Here is a 17,867-nt window from a genome sequence, read left to right as displayed (position 1 = left end):
AAGATTCCTATTTAATGTTTGTCATCTTCATCTTCATATATAATATTTTATTTGTTTTATTTTTTCATCTGTTCTACTGTTTCATTTTTTTATCTTTTAAATTATTTCTTGGTTTAATGTTATATTGTATTATATTTGTCAGCAAAGATGTGTGGGGGGAGGGTGGGGGTTACTGTCCTTCACTTCCGGTGTCTAAAATTGTTTAGAGAGTGTGTGCATATAGTGATGGTGGTCGTAGACTAAAGAAAAATCTGGATGTGTGAACTATGTGCAGGTAATTTGCATAATTTGAATAAGGAGTCTAGAAAACTATCTTAAGCAGCTGTGTAACCTGGCTCTGAAAATGGGTAATTTTCCTCATGTAAATACTACTAAGGACAAGGATAAACAGAACATAATGGTTGAATGATCAGTGGCCTTTAGTTTCATGATGCCCAGCTCAGGGAGAGTTTAACAGATTATGAGAGGAATCTGAACTAAGCTCAGTTAGATTTAATAATAAGTAATAAGTAAATAAGTAAATAATAAAGCAAAACAAGGCCTAATTAAGTGAAATTCTAAAAATTGCCTAATTGTGAGGTAAGGACTAAGTGGTAGAACAGCATACACACACACACATAAACACCCACCTTCAGAACAGCATCATGGTTGTACAAAGAAAACATCTGTCTTCATTTCTCTCTAACAGGTGGTGAGAAACAGAAAGGAAAACCAAACCCATGCAGGACCACATACAACTCACAATTACATTTATATTCTACATTTGGCAGATGCTTTTATCCATAGTGGATTACAAGTGAGGCAAAATCCAATATTATATTTCAGTAATTCAGTAGCACAGCACAAGATTAAAAGTCTCGCTCAAGTGTCCAAAAGATTACTCACTGGTAATCTGGTCAGTAGTGCAGAACCATAACCACTCAGTCACCACTGCTTATTAACACTGACACTAATTAATGATCAACGGGAAAAACGGTGCGAATGGTGTGAAGAAAACCCTGAAACTACTGTTGTCACTTGCAGGGGTGCACTACTAAGTGGGTTAGCAGATTAGAAAGCTAACTGTACTAGCTACCTATAGTTATTAGAGGCACAACAATCTCTGCTACTTCCCACCAAGCTTTTTTTTCATAATGTCTCCATACACATTTAATCAGAGGTTGTATATGACACGACAAGATGGAACCATGGTTTTTCTATTTTTGTGCATTAAACAGTAAATGGGCGCTAACTGCAGGGAGGAGCCACCTGTTGTGTCTTTGTGTGTGCAGAAAACATTGGAGCACAAATTAAAATTAAAATAAATAAATAAAATTGAGAAAATCCCAGGTCAATGTCACTTGTTGCTCTGCCACTAACCCTAACCCTAATCGTTTGTCGCTTGCTGCTGTTGCTGAAATCATGGTGCCATGTCACACACGTACATAGAAAATGAATGGTCACTAGTGTAAATGCAAGGTCAAAAAGTGAGTCCAGCACTATTGAATGAAAGCTTGTGTAGAGGGGCTGGAATGAGAGTCTCTCAAGCCTTATGCTCTGTTTTGACTAAAATGCACAATTTCAACTCTTGCTAAAAGTGTAAAATACTAGTTTATTCTAACATTAATGAGTGTAGCTCTACTTGAACTTGAAAATATATTTTTCTTTTATAACATGTTTTATCCCCATGTTGAGCATTTATCACTATATTGTTTATGCTGCTAATAATGGAATCTCCAAATATATTAGACATTTCACAATAAATTTTACAATGCATTGTAAAGTAGTGAATAGAACAGCAGAAGAAAGAAGCTGCAATAAGAGCTGAAAAAGGAGAGAGGAACAAAAATAGAAGAAAAAGAGAAACTCACAGTGGAGAAGTTATGAGCACCACATGGTTCTCCTCGATACTTGCAGGCAAGCAGCATATCGTCCAGCTGGTGCCCAAGGCGGTCGAGGAACTCGAGGCTGGTCCCTGGGAAGCGGCGCGGTGGGAGAAAGAGCCGAAAGTCAGAGAGCTTGCGAAACCAAGCAAGACGCTCACCACGCAGCAGCTCGAGCACTAGCGAGCGTGCTGTCCCATTAGCATGCAGCAGGCCCAGCCAGTGTCCGGCAAAGTACAGGTCACTCTTGGTGAGGTGCGGGAGTCGCACCGGGTTGTTGTTGCAGATAGTGATGGTGGGAAAATCAAGCTGGCGTGCCCATTGCGTGTGCACTCTGGTGGCCGTGGGCAAAGCCAACCAGTGCAGCACACGGTTTGAGGACCATGACAGCAGCAGGCCCAGCGCAGTGCACAGTGCCAGTGTCCAGAGTGCCCTACGAATTGGTGAAGAGGCTGGGGAACAGGCGTGGCGAAGGCCATGCAGGCGGGTACGTAGTGCCAGGGGCAAGCGGCGGCGATTGGGCACTTGACTGGGCACCGAGGATGAGGATCGGCGAGGGCGCGGGAATTCCCGAGCCATGAATGTCCACAGTGTTGCTAGAGCGGCACAGGGCACGGCTTCATTTCCTAGCCAGGGTGCCGTGCCAGGAGCAATCATGGGGCAGCAGGCAGCAAGAGAATGCCCAAGGGATAATGAACCCACACAACTAATGCCCAAAAAGTACCCTGCTCTAAAATTTGCTAGTGCTTCAGTTTGACATTGTTATGTGTGAAGTTCTGATTCACAGCAGCTCTACTGAAGCTCAATATTAAATAAACTAACAAGTAAAGGAGTTAGCTCACTTACACAGCTGGTTCAAGTTCTCTGCCTACTGCTTATAAACCTCCTGGCACGACCTCTAAGCTACCTCTCTCTATCTCTCTCTCTTTCTTTCAGGGGAACACCAGGAAGAAAATCAGACCACAAAACTCGAGCTACAAAAATACCCTGTTTTGATCCAGGAGCCTTGTAGAACCTGCCAGTGATTAAACCATGGAGAATAAGCCATTGTTGTCTTCTTCATATTTATTGTTAATCTCTATTACTAGACTACCTAATGTTTATTACTTCAGCTAATAACATTACACTGACAATGACATGACAAAGTGCATTCATGACAGCTCAGCTAGTGCTCAAAACCACAGATGTTAGAAAAGTAAAAGATCTAGTACCCTTACTTAAGACACAGAGGATTCAGCTCATGTGGTGGCACAGTATGCTCCCTGGCAACACCTCTAACCTATCCCTCTCTCTTTCCCTCTTTCTGTCTCTCTTTCTGCCCTTGTATCTTTCATTCAGTCCATCTATTTAATGTGTCCTGAGGAACTGTGTCTCTTTTTAACTCTGGTGAAAGACAGCCTGCAGCCTCTGACCAAGCTCCGACGCTAACACGCAAACATGCACATACACACAGATGGAAGCAAATATGGAAAGTTTGAATGAATAAAGGAAAAAATGAGACAGAGAAGACAGAGAAAACAAGTGCAGGGTGGCTTTGTGCCAGCTCACTGAGCAGAGGAAGAGTGAGAGCCAGAGTCAATAGTCCAGACTGTTTAGTCCATCCGTCTTGTCTGTGATTGTGATCGCTCTCTCCATCAGTTTCCTCTGTTAGGTTTCTGTGGCTACGTGTTCCCTGCAGCTCAACCCACGGTGCCACTTCTGCCGATTGCTGATCTTCATTTAGAGTCCCTCTGTCCGGCTTCCTCCTGCCGCTTGTGTGTTTGTTTTCTCACTTCCATCTGTGCCATCTGTCTCTCTCTTTCTCGTTCAGCACTCTTTCTCCAGTATCTCTCTTTCTCTCCTCGGCTGCCCTCTCCTGTGAGCGAGTGAGGACAGCTGCCTGGTGTGAGAGGGGAGCTGCACTTCACGCTAGCTCACACATACACATACACATACACCGCCTGCAGAGAGCTGACCGCTGCTAATGTGAAATCTGTTCTGACACGCTCTCTCTTCTTTCTTTGCTCTCTTTTTTGGCATTTACATCCTCACCATCAGCAGGAATCTTCAGTCATGATCATGTTCCACTGGATTATCATGCTTCCATACTTCAATACATCACACTGGAAAACCAAATTCATCAACTTGCCTTTAAGTCCTACCTCCTTGTCATGTCAATCAAAAAGGAGTCCTCCCTTGCTTTTAAGCTCGCTCCGTGCTTTGCTGTTTCAAAGCGATGCAAGTGTGTTAGTAGCTTTTTGTCCTGGTGTGTGTGTTCATATATTCGCTCTGGTGCTTCACTGATCTGCTACTGCTGCTGCACTGTGTTGCTCGCTCTCTCTTTGGCAATATGTTTCCACTGTTCTTCTCCTCCTACTGCTCTTGTCCACGTTCACACAGCAAGTGCTTCTGTCCATGCCAACTCTCTCTCTCTCCCCCCCTTTCTCTCTTGCATTCCCTCCCTCCCTCCCTCCCTCCCTCACTCACTCAATCATTCATGTGGTCTGTTCCTCTCTCTGCCGTACTCGATTCCTCTCCATAGTGTCTTTTACTCCTCTGTCCTGTTTTTACATATATATATATATATATATATATATGTGTGTGTGTGTATATTCTTATTTTTTCTCTGTCACCAATTTCATTTCCTCCAAAAACTCAAACACAGAAACACAGGTGACTTTCACACACATGCATACAACTAAAAAGTCTATAGACTATCTTGGAGGAGATGAAGAGAAGACATCAAAGTCATAGATAAACAGCCTTTAAATATTGAACATTAAATATTTAAATATTTGAATATTAAACATGAGAGGGAGAATGGAAGAAAGCGCCACTGCTTGTGATCTCTTGTAATCTGTCTTCATGATAAATTTTTCTTGTGCACAATTTTAAAAATAACAGTACATAATACAGTAGATGCTGCTCTCAAGGCATGCCATGCCAATGCTCTGTACAGCGTTTACATTCATATCTTCATTTATTGATCTGGCAGACTTATTCAAGCCAATCTCAGCCTAGAGCTGTTAAGACTATTACAGTGATACAAACAGTATGACTGTGTTTCTAACTGTGTAATTACTGTGATTAAGGAATGCTATAACCATGATAAAACTATGAATGTTTCAATCTAAGAAGTCACACAAAGATAAAATGCAATAATAATAGTCTCATGGTTTATCCCTTTGTCTCCACTCCTGCCCTGTCATTGGTTTGTTGCCTGACTGTGTTCACCTGTACTGTCTTTTACTTCTGATTAGTTTGTCTATTTCTATCTGGTTGTATCAATGTCTCGTTAGGAAATATTATCATGCTTTTGTTTCATTAAGTTCTATCCCTGATTTATGTGTTTTTAAGTATTTCCTACTTCCACCTATTCCAGGTTAAGCCCTTGCCTTTTTCCCCATTTTGGGTTATAATTTATCTCGGCCTACTCGCTATGCAGCTGGATTGTGATTTTTTTTTGGATTTGACTACATAAAAAAAACATAATATAGTATAGAATATAAAATAGACAAAACATAAAAATAAAGACATGCAGTCACTCTCCTGAACATGTAACACAGCATGCAAATGCACCTTCAGAGACATTTCCACACTCACACATTCATTCTGCCTTGTCAAAGCACATCGTTCAAGGTTACTGCCATTTTTAACCTCCGTATGACATTCTGTATTTAAATCATCCACAGAGAATTTATCTAGAGGAGTCACAGTCATAGCAGGAGAACAGAAATACCAAACAAAATGTAATCTGCTGTATGCAGCATATCTACACTCAAACACACACCCACACTAATAAACATAGGGGAAAAGGTCCTCTCTAAAGTTTCTAGATGTCATAATATACTATAATAATAACATTTTCAAATTTCAAGTTATTTATTTCAGGTATTGGTGGCACATTTTGATTCCCTCAGAGAATGTCATCTTTAATTATCAAATCACCTCAGTACATATTTGTACAATAATGCTGTCTTTTCTTTAAAAGGAATAAAATGACACTAAATAAGTACTTCATTTTAAGCTCATCTGTTCTTATTTTTGTGTCTACGTTGCACTTTTGCTATGCCATCTTTGGCCTACAGGTTTGGCATACTCAGCTCTTAACTGTGCCAAACCTGAATCAATAAAATTTTTTTAACAATGTTTTAAATCAATTACAGTAACTGGACTAGAAGCACTTTTATGCACACTGCACTGACACTCCACATTTTATTTGCATTAGTTTTGTTTTTATTATTAAAGAAACATATTAAAAGAAGACAGGGCATATGAACAGTGTCTCTTAGTACTTCTTAAGACACAGACACAAGCAGTTCTATTCACAGTCAATAGAGGGTTAAGGGCCTTGCTAAAGGGCTGTGCATTGACAGAGCTCATTGCCACCCTTCATTTTCTAGCCTCAGCTTCTATTCAGGACTCTGTGTTGACAGCTGCTGGAATGTCACAGTCAGTGTTCTGTGCTGGCCTGACTTGTCATGAAGGATGACATAGAATACACTTGCAGATAATGCAATTAAAACTGAGAGGTGCCTCAAGTAAACCAAAAGTACCACACAGAATGAAAGCAAACTTAAATTAATTTAGATGTAAAGACAGAACAATATATATACAAGCATGTTTGCAAGGCACAAAGTTCTTAGTGACAGAAAAAGTCATTGCAAAGTCCATTAAGAAAATGCACAGAAGATGAGCAAGTTTCATAGTTCATTGAATACAACCACCTGGTAAGTAGTTCACAAGAGCATTGCTGGTTAATAATCCCACAAAATGAGGTGTTTCATAAATGAGCGACTCTGAACACAGTCCCAGAAATGGGTATTTCAATCCACCAGGCAAGTTCAAAGTGCAAATATTATGTAAACATAAAACAAGCCAAACCGTAATCCAAGACTTTGGCAGAAGAATCAGCATGAATATGTCAAGCTCAAGCTAAGAGCCAAGATAATATCTGTGACACTTATGACTGCCTCCAGGCAGCCCCAGGTGATCCAAATGCTCCAGATGAAAGTCATGGTTAAGGTCTGCTGACTTAGAAAGGATTAAGCTTTGAGTCCTGGACCCCAAAAGAAAATGCTCTTCAAAGAGCTGACCAATTGGTTGCATAAATACCCAGGTCTCAGAGCTGCCAGAGCAACACAAAGCAGGCATTTCGCAGGTTATGGGTTATGTATTTGTTCTGGGGGTAGTAATGTGGAGAGAAGCTAATAGGGATAGTAAATAATGACCAAAAGCTTGCCAGTAGCTGAAGGCAAACTGTGGGCTATGATACTATATCAGCAGGAATGCTGTGATCCATGATATCTCACCACTTCTTTCCACACATCTGTTGACTTAGCGAGTTTAGATAATAGTACAAAGTAAGAGGCCTTTGAAAAAGTAAGAATGGCAAATATAATGGAGTTAACTACAGACATGGTAGACCTGTCACAAAGTCCAGGAAGAATGAATGTACAGACATATCCTCTGTCATGTGAGACCATCAGAAGCAATGCCTGACAAACATTTTGCACCTTGCCAGTCTTGGGTTTATACAGTATGTTTAGCTTTTCTGAAGTGCTGGAGGTTCTTGTGTTTCATTAAACCTAAAATGAGTGGACTGCTGCCTACAAAAAAATGTCTGCCGATAATAAAAAATGTTTAGGAATTTCAGGGGTTTGGGGTACATGAAACTCATCTTTCTCTAGCTTAGCATTACGAGTATGTTTTTGCACATCTATGAAAACTGGGGGGCACGGTCGCTGAGTGGTTAGCATGTTTGCCTTGCACCTCCAGGGTTGGGGGGTTCAATTCCCACCTCCGCCCGTTGTGTGCGGAATTTCCATTTTCTCCCCATGATTCTGGGGTTTCCTCTGGGTACTCCTCCAGTCCAAAGACATGTGTTGTAGACTGATTGGCATCTCTAAATTGTGAGTGTGTCACTGTGATGGGTTGTCCCTGCCTTGTGCCCTGAGTCCCCTGGGAAAGGCTCCAGGCTCCCTGTGACCCTGTGTAAGATAAGCGGTGCAGAAAACAGATGGATGAACATCTTTGAAAACTATAAGTTTAGATGCAATCCTTCAGCAGGTCATCCACAGCCAGACATTTAGAGTGCACAAAAGGCACCATACTATACTCAGAGTGGCAACTGGCTTTGCAGCAGGTTGAACGCAGCTGGAATAGACATTTACTTACATATTTGCAGTTGTGTTGAGCCCTGAGTATTTAATACATAGGTATAGCCCTCCACCTTTCTTAGGGACAAAGAAAAAGCCATCTAAATGACATGAAGTAGGATTTATCAGTCCATTCTGAATTGCCTCACAAATATCATCTTCCAAAGCCTTTGTCTGTGGAGTACTGTGGTGATCATGTGGTGGCCTAGCTACAAACCACATGCCTATAGGCTTGAGCAATTTATATGGAAGTAGAGTTGATCTTGCTAACGACCTAACATAGGTCATGATAAACCTCCAGCTCTTCAGGTACAAGTGTCACTAGAATAGGAAGTAGATTATTCTGTCTGAGGACTGGAGGCATGCAACTTAAGATACCTGGGCAGTCTATTCATTGGTTTTCATATTATAGCTCCAATGTAACCATCTGTTCATTAGTCTAATTACACGGAGTGTTAAGTGTATGAATTGCCTAGTGCTAAAGGGCATCTGGGAGTGTCAACTCTTAAAAATGATGGCTGTTGTTGGCGTAATATGCCTGTCATCTGAAGTTACTTCTGCACCAGGAGGCAAGTTCAAATATTTTACAAAGATAAAATGGGTAAATCCCTCAATTGAAACTTAGTCCAAGAGACTTCTCTTCCAAGAGAAGAATAAGCATGAATGCACCAAGCTCAAGCATACAGCTATGTTATGCCCTGTGACCCCATCTTCCACCTGACTATTGATAATTGTCATGGTTGAGGCATGTTGCCATGAGCATTCCACCAGTCTGTGGAATGCTTTTGATGCCATGCACACATAGCCCCATGAAACCAAACAAAAGATGACTGCAGAATTGTTGTAGGTGACGGGCAGTGGTGGCTCAGTGGTTAAGGCATTGGGCTACTGATTGGAAGTGGCCAAGCTGCCTCTACTGAGCCCTTGAGCAAGATCCTTAACCCTCAACTGCAACTCCCCTGTATCGAGTCGCTTGGGATAAAAATGTCAGCAAAATGAGTATAAATGTGAAATGTAAGAATGATTTCAGAAGGGGGCTGTGAAACACAGAAAAGAGTGCTTAGGAGCCTTAGGTGAAAGGATAGAGTGTGGATTCTCCTCACCACCTGAAACAGGATGATATACCAAGATATAAACTGTGCATGCCATCTCTAAATGGTCACGATGATCAATAAAATGAAACATAGACCAGAAAGCACATAGTCATATGTTAATTAAGCAAGGGGATCACACAAGCAGGAAGAACCATGAACATTCCAGGCTTTCAGAAGATCTTTTCATTTCTATCACAATCAAAGCACAAAAGTGGATGCATTTCTTGAGACAAAGAAACTCAGCACTGCACAACAGTTCTAAAGGTCAATCATCAAAAGCAGGATCCAGTACTGCACAATCCAAAAAAGAACTCTGGGGTATTATCAAGTTGAGATAGACTGAGAAAGCAATCCACTGCAACTTTCAATCCCTCACAGAGCTGTAGCAATTTAAATCAGGCCACTAGGATTATTGTAAATTCTCTCCTCCCTGGACTTCACTTATTCCTAAACCTCTCTTCCAGAAAATGCTTTGGGGCACACAAAAGCAAAACTAACAGCTACATAAACGATTCTTTTCATAATACCATTTTTCTGCTGAAGCATCGTTCCCTGGAAACACCCCACTTCAGATGAAACATTGGGCTATAATCAATGCTGATGCATCTTACACAGCCTACACTACACAACTGACATTTACCGAGTTTACTTCACACACAGAAATTAATATACTGTGAAATGTCTCTTGTTTGCCATTGTTACCTGTCTTCTTATGCCTAATGCATGTGTATATTGTGACTCATGCTGGTATGTTCACTCCTTTGCCTTGTATATTAATCCAATTAATTAAATTACTGTGTCAGTAATGTCTATGCACTTGCTCCATTTGGTATGCGGAATTTCGTACATACTCAAGCAAAATTCCTGTACCTGACACTGGGAAATTAGGTGCTTAAATTCCAATATTCTGAAATTGGCTCTTGTCTGCTGAATATGTTATGGAGTGATGAAAAGGTTGCTGAAAATCTTGGTTAGACACCAAAAAGTGTTTTTCTTTTCAATGACAGATATGGGAAAATTAAAAGTTAATATAGAGAACAAACGTGTCACTTATTTTTATCCCTGTGCTTATTGGACTGTAAAGGTAGAACAACTTGACAGGCAATGGATTTATTTGTAACCATACAGCAGTCTTCCATACACACATGCACATACATACTCGTACATCTTCAATCTGTCTTGAATGTTTAATAAGTAAACTGGTGTTACAGGGCAGAGTGATGCAAAATCAATCAAGACTCCAGAATTTACAAGAGAAGAACAAAATACATTGTGCCAATTACTGGCAGTGCTCATTAGCAGTGTGTGAGAGTGTAATGTGTTTTGCGGGTATAAATGTCTTACAATTAAAGTCTGTGCAGAGCTGGGTTGTGGAATGGTAATTACACAAAAGCACAAGCCAATGCCAGTAATGAAAGCACATATGAGGTTATATATCAACTGTGTTATCTTTGGATTCTACAGAAATGCTGCAAAACAATTTCATCAACAGTAGATACTTCAAGCTCCCTGTGCTAACAATTTTCCCTCTTAGGATAGATGAATACCTGATCATTTTTTTAAAAAGAAAATTGTGGATTTATGGCTAGGCAGGATTCAGATCTGTTTATTTTCTCTCTTATTTTGTTTTTTCTCATTTTCCAATGTTGTCACAAATTCAAAGCAAATGATTTTCTGAGCATGTTAATTAAACTATAATCAAAGTCAATACTTTAAAAGGCAGAAGTGATGAAACAGACAGACGCGGCCTTTAACGACATAGACAAAATACATGAAATAAAGTGTGGGACTGTACACTAGAAGAAAGATGTGACCTTGCAGTAAATAGGTTAAAACAGATAAAGTAATGAAGGTTACATGCACAGCTGTTTATTTAGCTATCTATTTAGGATGTAAAACAATGACAGAAGGTGGAGACTAGAATAAAAATAAAACCAAACTGATAATAAACGTAATGCAATATTTCTATAGGCAGTTCCCACCAGGACCTCCAGTACACAATAGAAAATTGGCATTTATCACACGTGCATACTCACAGCTGCACACAATGGTAAATCCTACACTAAATTACTAAATTGCTCTACTTGTGTGAACTCATTTACATAAAGAAACGCCCAAAAAATTGCGATACATGGTAAAGAACTTCCCTTTAAATTATGTGCATATGTATTGCCCCAATTAAACCGGACAAAATCTGTGATGCCGTGAAAATTCATTATTGATGTTTTTACGCTGCTGTATTAAGAAAGTGTATTATGCTGCCCACACCCCAAACCATCAAAAGGTTCATGGGCTTTACCAACTTCTACTGGTGCATTATATGAGGATTCAGTTCCATTGCTTACCCCATAACCTCCCTTCTCTGTGGAAAACCCAGGCTCCTGGCATGGAATTCAGGTGCAGATCAAGCCTTGAACCAAATCAAAATCGCCTTCACCACAGCTCCCGTACTCAAACATCCAGACCAAGCTAAGCACTTTATTGTAGAGATGGATGCCTCAGAAAGCTTGACCTCATGGCTTTCTTTTCATGGAAACGCTCTCCAGCAGAGTGGAACTATGATGTGGGCAAACGGGAATTATTGGCTGTTAAACTCGCCAAGTAGAATAGAAGAGTGGCGACACTGGCTTGAGGGGGTGACTCAAGAATATCTAGAATCTAGAATATCTGAGTACCGCCAAGCGATTAAACTCCAGGCAAGCTCGTTGGTCTTTATTCTTTGCCTGATTCCAGTTCACCCTATCATACTGTCCTTGTTCTAAAAATATCAAAGCCAATGACCTTTCACGCATACACTCTGCAAACCCCAGTGAGAACAAGGAAGAATTCATCCTCCCTCCTGCACGTATTGTTGGGTTGATTTAATGGGAACTGGATCGGGTCACTGCATGCACACCTCGCCAGCAAATTCCCCAGTTATGTCCCCCAAACAAGCTTTTGTCTCGGTCCCACTTCGAACTTGGCTTATTACCTGGGCGCACACCTCTTTAACTACAGGGGACCCAGGCTCCCAACGTATCTACTACCTCCTACAGGACAGATATTGGTGGCCATGCATGTTTACAGATGTACACTGCGTTGTATCCTCTTGCTCACTGTGTGCCCAAGCCAAGGTACCCCGAACCCTACCTGCCGGGAAACATGTCCCACTGCCCACGCCAGTACGACCCTGGTCACACATAGCCATAGACTTCCTGACTGATTTGCCAGAGTCTCAAGGTAATACAGCACTATTACAGGTCAATGATCGATTTTCCAAGTCTCTGCATCTGATTCCTCTCCCCAACATCCCCTCTGCCTTTACCACATTTCTGGCATACTAGAGGAGATAGTTAGTGACTGGGGTCCTCAGTTCACATATTAAGTCTGGGCTAGTTTTATGGAGAAATTGGGGGTAACCGTAAACCTGACCTCTGGATACCACCCACAGGCCAACGGCCAAGTAGAGCAGACTAACCAGGAGATCAGTCATTTCCTCCACACCTTCTATGCCACCAATCCTGAAGACTGGGCCCAGTTCCTCCTGTGGCCAGAATACTCCCAAAACTCCCTGAAACATTCCACAACCAAGTTCACCACTTTTCAATGTGGGTTGGGTTACCAACCCTGTTTGTTTCCCTGAAGTGCTAACACCACAGATTCGCCATGGCGTAGACAATTGGTTTTGTCGGAGTGAACAAGTCTGGGAAACAACCCACCAGCGACTAGAATGGGCTGCTCTAACCTACAAAGCTAAAGCTGACACATGACGCAGTGAACATCCCCTCTACCAACCAGGAGACCGGGTCTGGCATGCCACCAGGGACCTACAGCAACTGACCAAAGGTACATAGGTCCATGGACCTGAGGTATACAGGTCCATTTAAAGTTCTCAGACAGAGCAACAAAGTCACATTCAAATTAGACATACCCCACCACAGCCGCATAGCCCCTTCTTTCATGTCTCTCACCTCAAGCCCGTCATCCCAGGTCCCCTAGCCAGCGATGTTCCACATCACAGCGGTCCGCAGACTCCATCTCCCAACAATTGCCGTGGCCTACAAACATGGCTGCCCCGAACTACACTACCCAAAATACTGTACACACACACCTGCTCTCAGTCACTGAGCTTCTGAATGAACACACCTGAGTTCAATCAGCCACACACACTAGCAGCCTTTAAAAGGAAACTCTCATTCATTCATATTTTGCGAAGTATATGCTCAGCTCTGTCTTAGCACTGCTGACTATACCAAGCCTCTTTGATCCTGAATTTCCGATTGTTACTCACCTGATCTGTTTTCACACCTTTGCCCTACCTAGCTTGTCCTGTTTGCTGATCGCCTGATCTTTCTGCCTGTTTTTTGACCCTGACTTTGCCTTACGACTTGCTTGTGTTTTTGTCATTAAATCTCAGCATAATCTGCATTTGCATGCGTCTGCGCCTTCATTTTACTGGATTCTTGAAAAGTGGTGCGACTTGCTGGCAGAGATCAACTAAAATTTCACAGGAAAAATGAAATTGACTGATGAGCCAATCGTCATTCTCAGCAAAGAGTTACCTGTGGTTCTTAAAAATCCTTGCTCAAAGCTATGTGAGCCAAATCTATCCTTAGATGTGCATTATATGATTTGTACACTCTATATTTCATCTGTATCAACTGTCCGTACCTTGTTGTGAGTACCATAGTAATTATTGTGAATTATGCTGACCTGATTGACAATAATTGTGATGAGAGCTCCTCATAATCAGTTTAGCCATGATTACACTTTTCTAACACTAGGGGTTTGTGCATACTCACTTCCTCACACACAATAAGCACTTGATAAACCATATTATAGGCATAGAAACATGTGTGTACTTATGTGCAGTTTGCCAAACCAGGTTTGTTCTGTGTCTGGACACCTGGTGGCAGTTTTAAGGCTTCAGCTTGATTTCCATAGTATGTAAACCCACACAGTGGGTATTAGAAAAGGTTGGCCACTGCAGCTCTGTCCCCTAGAGCATCCACGTTCTGCACTCTGAAACATCACGTTGCCTCTATCCTTTGTTTCTCTTGTTTCTTTTGTTTGTTTCCTGTTTTGTTTCTTTTGTATAGTCTGTACCTGCCTGGCAGTCCCCTGACCCCTTATATGTTTTGCCCTGAATAAACACACACTGCTTTTACGGACTTGATTCGCACTTCTGCACTCCCATGATTGTTTGTACTAATCTATAGGAAATACAGAGAAGAAGCATGAAAATTAAAGATAGGTAGATAGCTATGCTAGCAAAGTGCTTCATCCACACACATTTATATACAAAAATGCACATATAGAGAAACAGATCAATAAATAGAAGGATACTCAGGACTATATAAAATGTATATAAAGAGCATTATAAATGGTGTGTGTGTGTGTGTTGTGTCATAGGCTGTTCAGTTGCCTGTTGATTAGCTTATCTCCCACTAAGCGAGATGAAACACTAATTAGGAATGGAGAACACAGAAGGACTGCTCAGTCCCACATGACAAGCTGAAGCTGATGACCTGCCACATCTGGGCTCAGTAGAAACCATCCTTTACCTCACTCCTATTAATTACCTCATTATCATCACTTCCTTCTAACAGACATGCGGTCTAAAAGCTGTTTTGTTTACTGACATATGTTCTCTCTCAGGGACACACTAATATTGTAACCAACTGCACAGTTAGAAATAAACCTGATTAAAACCATCAAAGTAAGTTTGTGATAAGGCTGTTTTTATTATCACTTTTATTATCACACTACAAAGTACTTCTTGTGCAAAATAATTTCTTTCCAATTATTTCATTAAGCAAATGGAGTAGATGAGTTTCCGGCTACCTAAATACAATCTAATGAAAGTCTGAAATAAACAGCACCTGCACACAAAGACCCTGGCAGACCTCTCTCACTCACATGTGTTAGGAAGTTTGTTCATTGTGCAGACTCTGTGATTCCACTAACCTTTTTGAATATTTTCAAATCAGTCTTGATGCTTCACACTTCACTACCCTGTTCCTCTGGCATGGGAGGTAAGAGGAGGAAAGGAAGAAATAAAGCCAAAGTTCTGTATTTGTATGGCATTTGTATGGTTTTATTCCTTCTCTTCTTCTTACTCTGCCTTGACTGCATTTCCTGACAACTGTATCATTACAACATCGCAGTAACACTCATCCGTTATGTTATCATGAAAACCAAGCATGGAACATACAGACAGCCTGTCATGGCAACGTCTAAAAGCTGTAGCTCTTTATACCTGTGAATTATATTCAAATGTATATTCACATACACTATTTTTTACCCTACATACACTATTTTAACCTTTCTCATATGCATAGAAATTATTTGGAGATATAAAAAAAAAAGTAAAAGTGGAATGTGGCAGTGGGGTTGAGGTCGAGTGTCAGTTGTGGACTGAGAGAAGGCTGGTCGAACCAGCAGGTAATGTGTAATGATTCTCACTTATGTGTTATTAGCCTGAGCTTACTTATGTCTGCCTTTTTTGTGCTTTCAGGGTCTCTTGTAACAAGCGAGAGTGAGAGAGACGACCAGCACAGAGCCATACGTGTCTTAGTGCACTGAAAAGCGAAAGTAAAACTAAAGAGCTCTTTTGAATTGTCCTCAGCCTGCCTCCTGCTTCCTCATTTCCTCAACCTAGAATTTGAACCCACCGCGGCCGAGGCCCACATCACCCTAGCCAAGATGGGACAGCAGGATGACCTGGAAGCGTTCCTGAAGCTGTTCGAGTGGGCCACGGAAGTGTGGGGCTGGCCCAACTCCCAGTGAGTGGCCTTGTGGTGCTGGAAAAGTTTGTCGCCTGACTACAGGAGGGGACGGTGGAATGGGTCTGGTGCCACTGTCCGGCATCGCTAGACGAGGCGGTCCAGCTGGCAGGGGACCACTTGGCATATCCAGGGGCAGATGAGCCCCTCCCTTCTCTCTCTCTCTCTCTCTCTCTCTCTCGCTCTCACTCTCGTAGTTTCCCTCCTCATCCTCGCCCTCCTCCCATCCCTGCACCACAAAAAACAGGGGCCAATTCCCCCGAAACCAGCTCCCCAGTCCCAGGGTTTCCATATCCCTATCTCCTCTCCTTCTCCTTCACCCCTGATGTCTCTCCTATCTCTTTCTCTCTCCACAAAGGTAGAACCTTCCATGCCCACCAGGACCAAGGCAAAGCCCCGGCAGGATTGCCGGCACGGTGGGAAGGCCGGGCATTTCCAGGATCAGTGCTCCCTCCGGCAAGCAGGAATACTAATCTGGATTCCTGATGCACCGCAAGCCTCCCCCGATCTAGCAGGAACATTCCACTTGGCAGTGAGTATTCAAGGGAGTATACAAAAGGCCTTGGTGGATTTGGGATGTAACCAGACGACCTTCCATCAAGGCCTGATTCAATGCAGGGCTTTGGAAAATGCATGTGTAGTGAAGGCGAGGTGTGTGCAAAGGGATGTGCCAGTCACTATTCAATTCCGGGGGCAAAAGCATAGAGTGGAGGCAGCGGTGCCATCTTATTGAAGATTTATTAAAGATATTAAAGGTTATTTCAAGAATAAAACACTGAACCGTCTCTGAATCTCCTGAAACCATGGATCCTGTTCCTGTGATTCCCGAGAGGGAGGAGCTATGACAGGAGGTATGTTTAAAAAGTGTGGCCCAATTCACCCCAGTCCCCTGTGGAGACCACCTCTCACTGTCCCAGCTTGCAGGATAAATTTTCTGACATGTTTTTCCTCTACCCGGTCACACCGACTTCACAGAGCACCACCTGTAGACTCCTCCATGTGTGGTTGTACCCAGTCGCGCATACCGGTTGCCTGAATACAATCAAGGAGTCCCATAGTGACTGGAGTAGCCTGGTGGTTTTGGTTCCCTAAGCTGACGGGTCAGCTGATGCCTCGCACTGAACTGCTCGATAGGCGTGGCTCTCTTTTATTGGACACTGGGTTTAACCAAGGGGTATTGGCAGACTGCCTTGACTCCAATGTCTTGGGGAAAAAACAGCCTTTTCCACTCCATTTGGGTTACACCAGTTTGTCACCCTTCTGTTTGGGTTTTTTGGAGCCCCAGCGATGTTTCAACGACTCATGGACAAAATCCTCCGCCCACATAACGCATATGCCACTGCGTATTTAGATGATATAATCATTTATAGTAATGACTGGCAGTGCCATTTGCAACATCTGAGGGCTGTCCTGAGATTTTTGAGACGGGCGGGACTCACAGCATACCCAAAGAAGTGTGCAATTGGCCGAGTGGAAGTACGGTATCTGGGCTTCCACTTGCGTCATGGGCAGGTGCATCCCCAAATTGAAAGGAGCAGCAATTGCGGCCTGCCCAAGACCCAGGATCAAAAAGGGTGTGAGGCAGTTCCTGGAGCTGGTTGGCTATTAAAAAAGGTCTGTACCTAATTTTTCAGATGTCACCAGCCCGCTGACTGACCTCACTACAAACGGGTGCCAGATCCAGTCCAGTGGACAGGGCCATGTGAGCAGGCTTTCTGACAGGTGAAAGTGGCTCCACCGAGTGAAGGATGCCAATGTGCGACTCACTCGATATCTGGCACTTCAGCTATTCAAGTTTGAGGTGGTCCACAGGCCGGGGGCACAGATGATGGTCACAGATTACCTCTCCACAGGTCAGGTGGTGGGGGTATGTGGCAGTGGGGGCGTGGTCGGGCATTGCCTGTGGACGGAGAGAAGGTGGGTCGAACCGGCAGGTAAGGCATAATTCTCACGTGTTATTGGTCTTCTTATGGGTGTATTTTTTGTGCCTTCAGGGTCTCCCGTAATAAG

General features: G+C 42.5%; 1 protein-coding gene across 3 annotated transcripts in view; it reads right to left on the bottom strand.

Moving 5' to 3' along the window:
- Window positions 1-17,867, bottom strand: part of asic2 (acid-sensing (proton-gated) ion channel 2) — a 522,441-nt gene that overhangs the window by 129,868 nt on the left and 374,706 nt on the right. Inside the window, exon 1 of one of the 3 annotated variants that reach the window (XM_026916896.3) lies at window positions 1,851-4,228. The exons of the other annotated variants lie outside the window; for them this stretch is intronic. Coding sequence (XP_026772697.1) covers window positions 1,851-2,519 — 669 coding nt within the window. The 5' untranslated portion in view covers window positions 2,520-4,228. Of the gene's footprint in view, window positions 1-1,850; window positions 4,229-17,867 lie in introns of those variants that run through there. 3 annotated transcript variants of the gene reach the window in all.

This window comes from Pangasianodon hypophthalmus, chromosome 13 (genome assembly GCF_027358585.1).
Source record: "Pangasianodon hypophthalmus isolate fPanHyp1 chromosome 13, fPanHyp1.pri, whole genome shotgun sequence".
NCBI lineage: Eukaryota > Metazoa > Chordata > Actinopteri > Siluriformes > Pangasiidae > Pangasianodon > Pangasianodon hypophthalmus.
The sequence above is the reverse complement of the archived record's forward strand: the minus strand, read 5'-3'. Positions and strand labels throughout refer to the sequence as shown.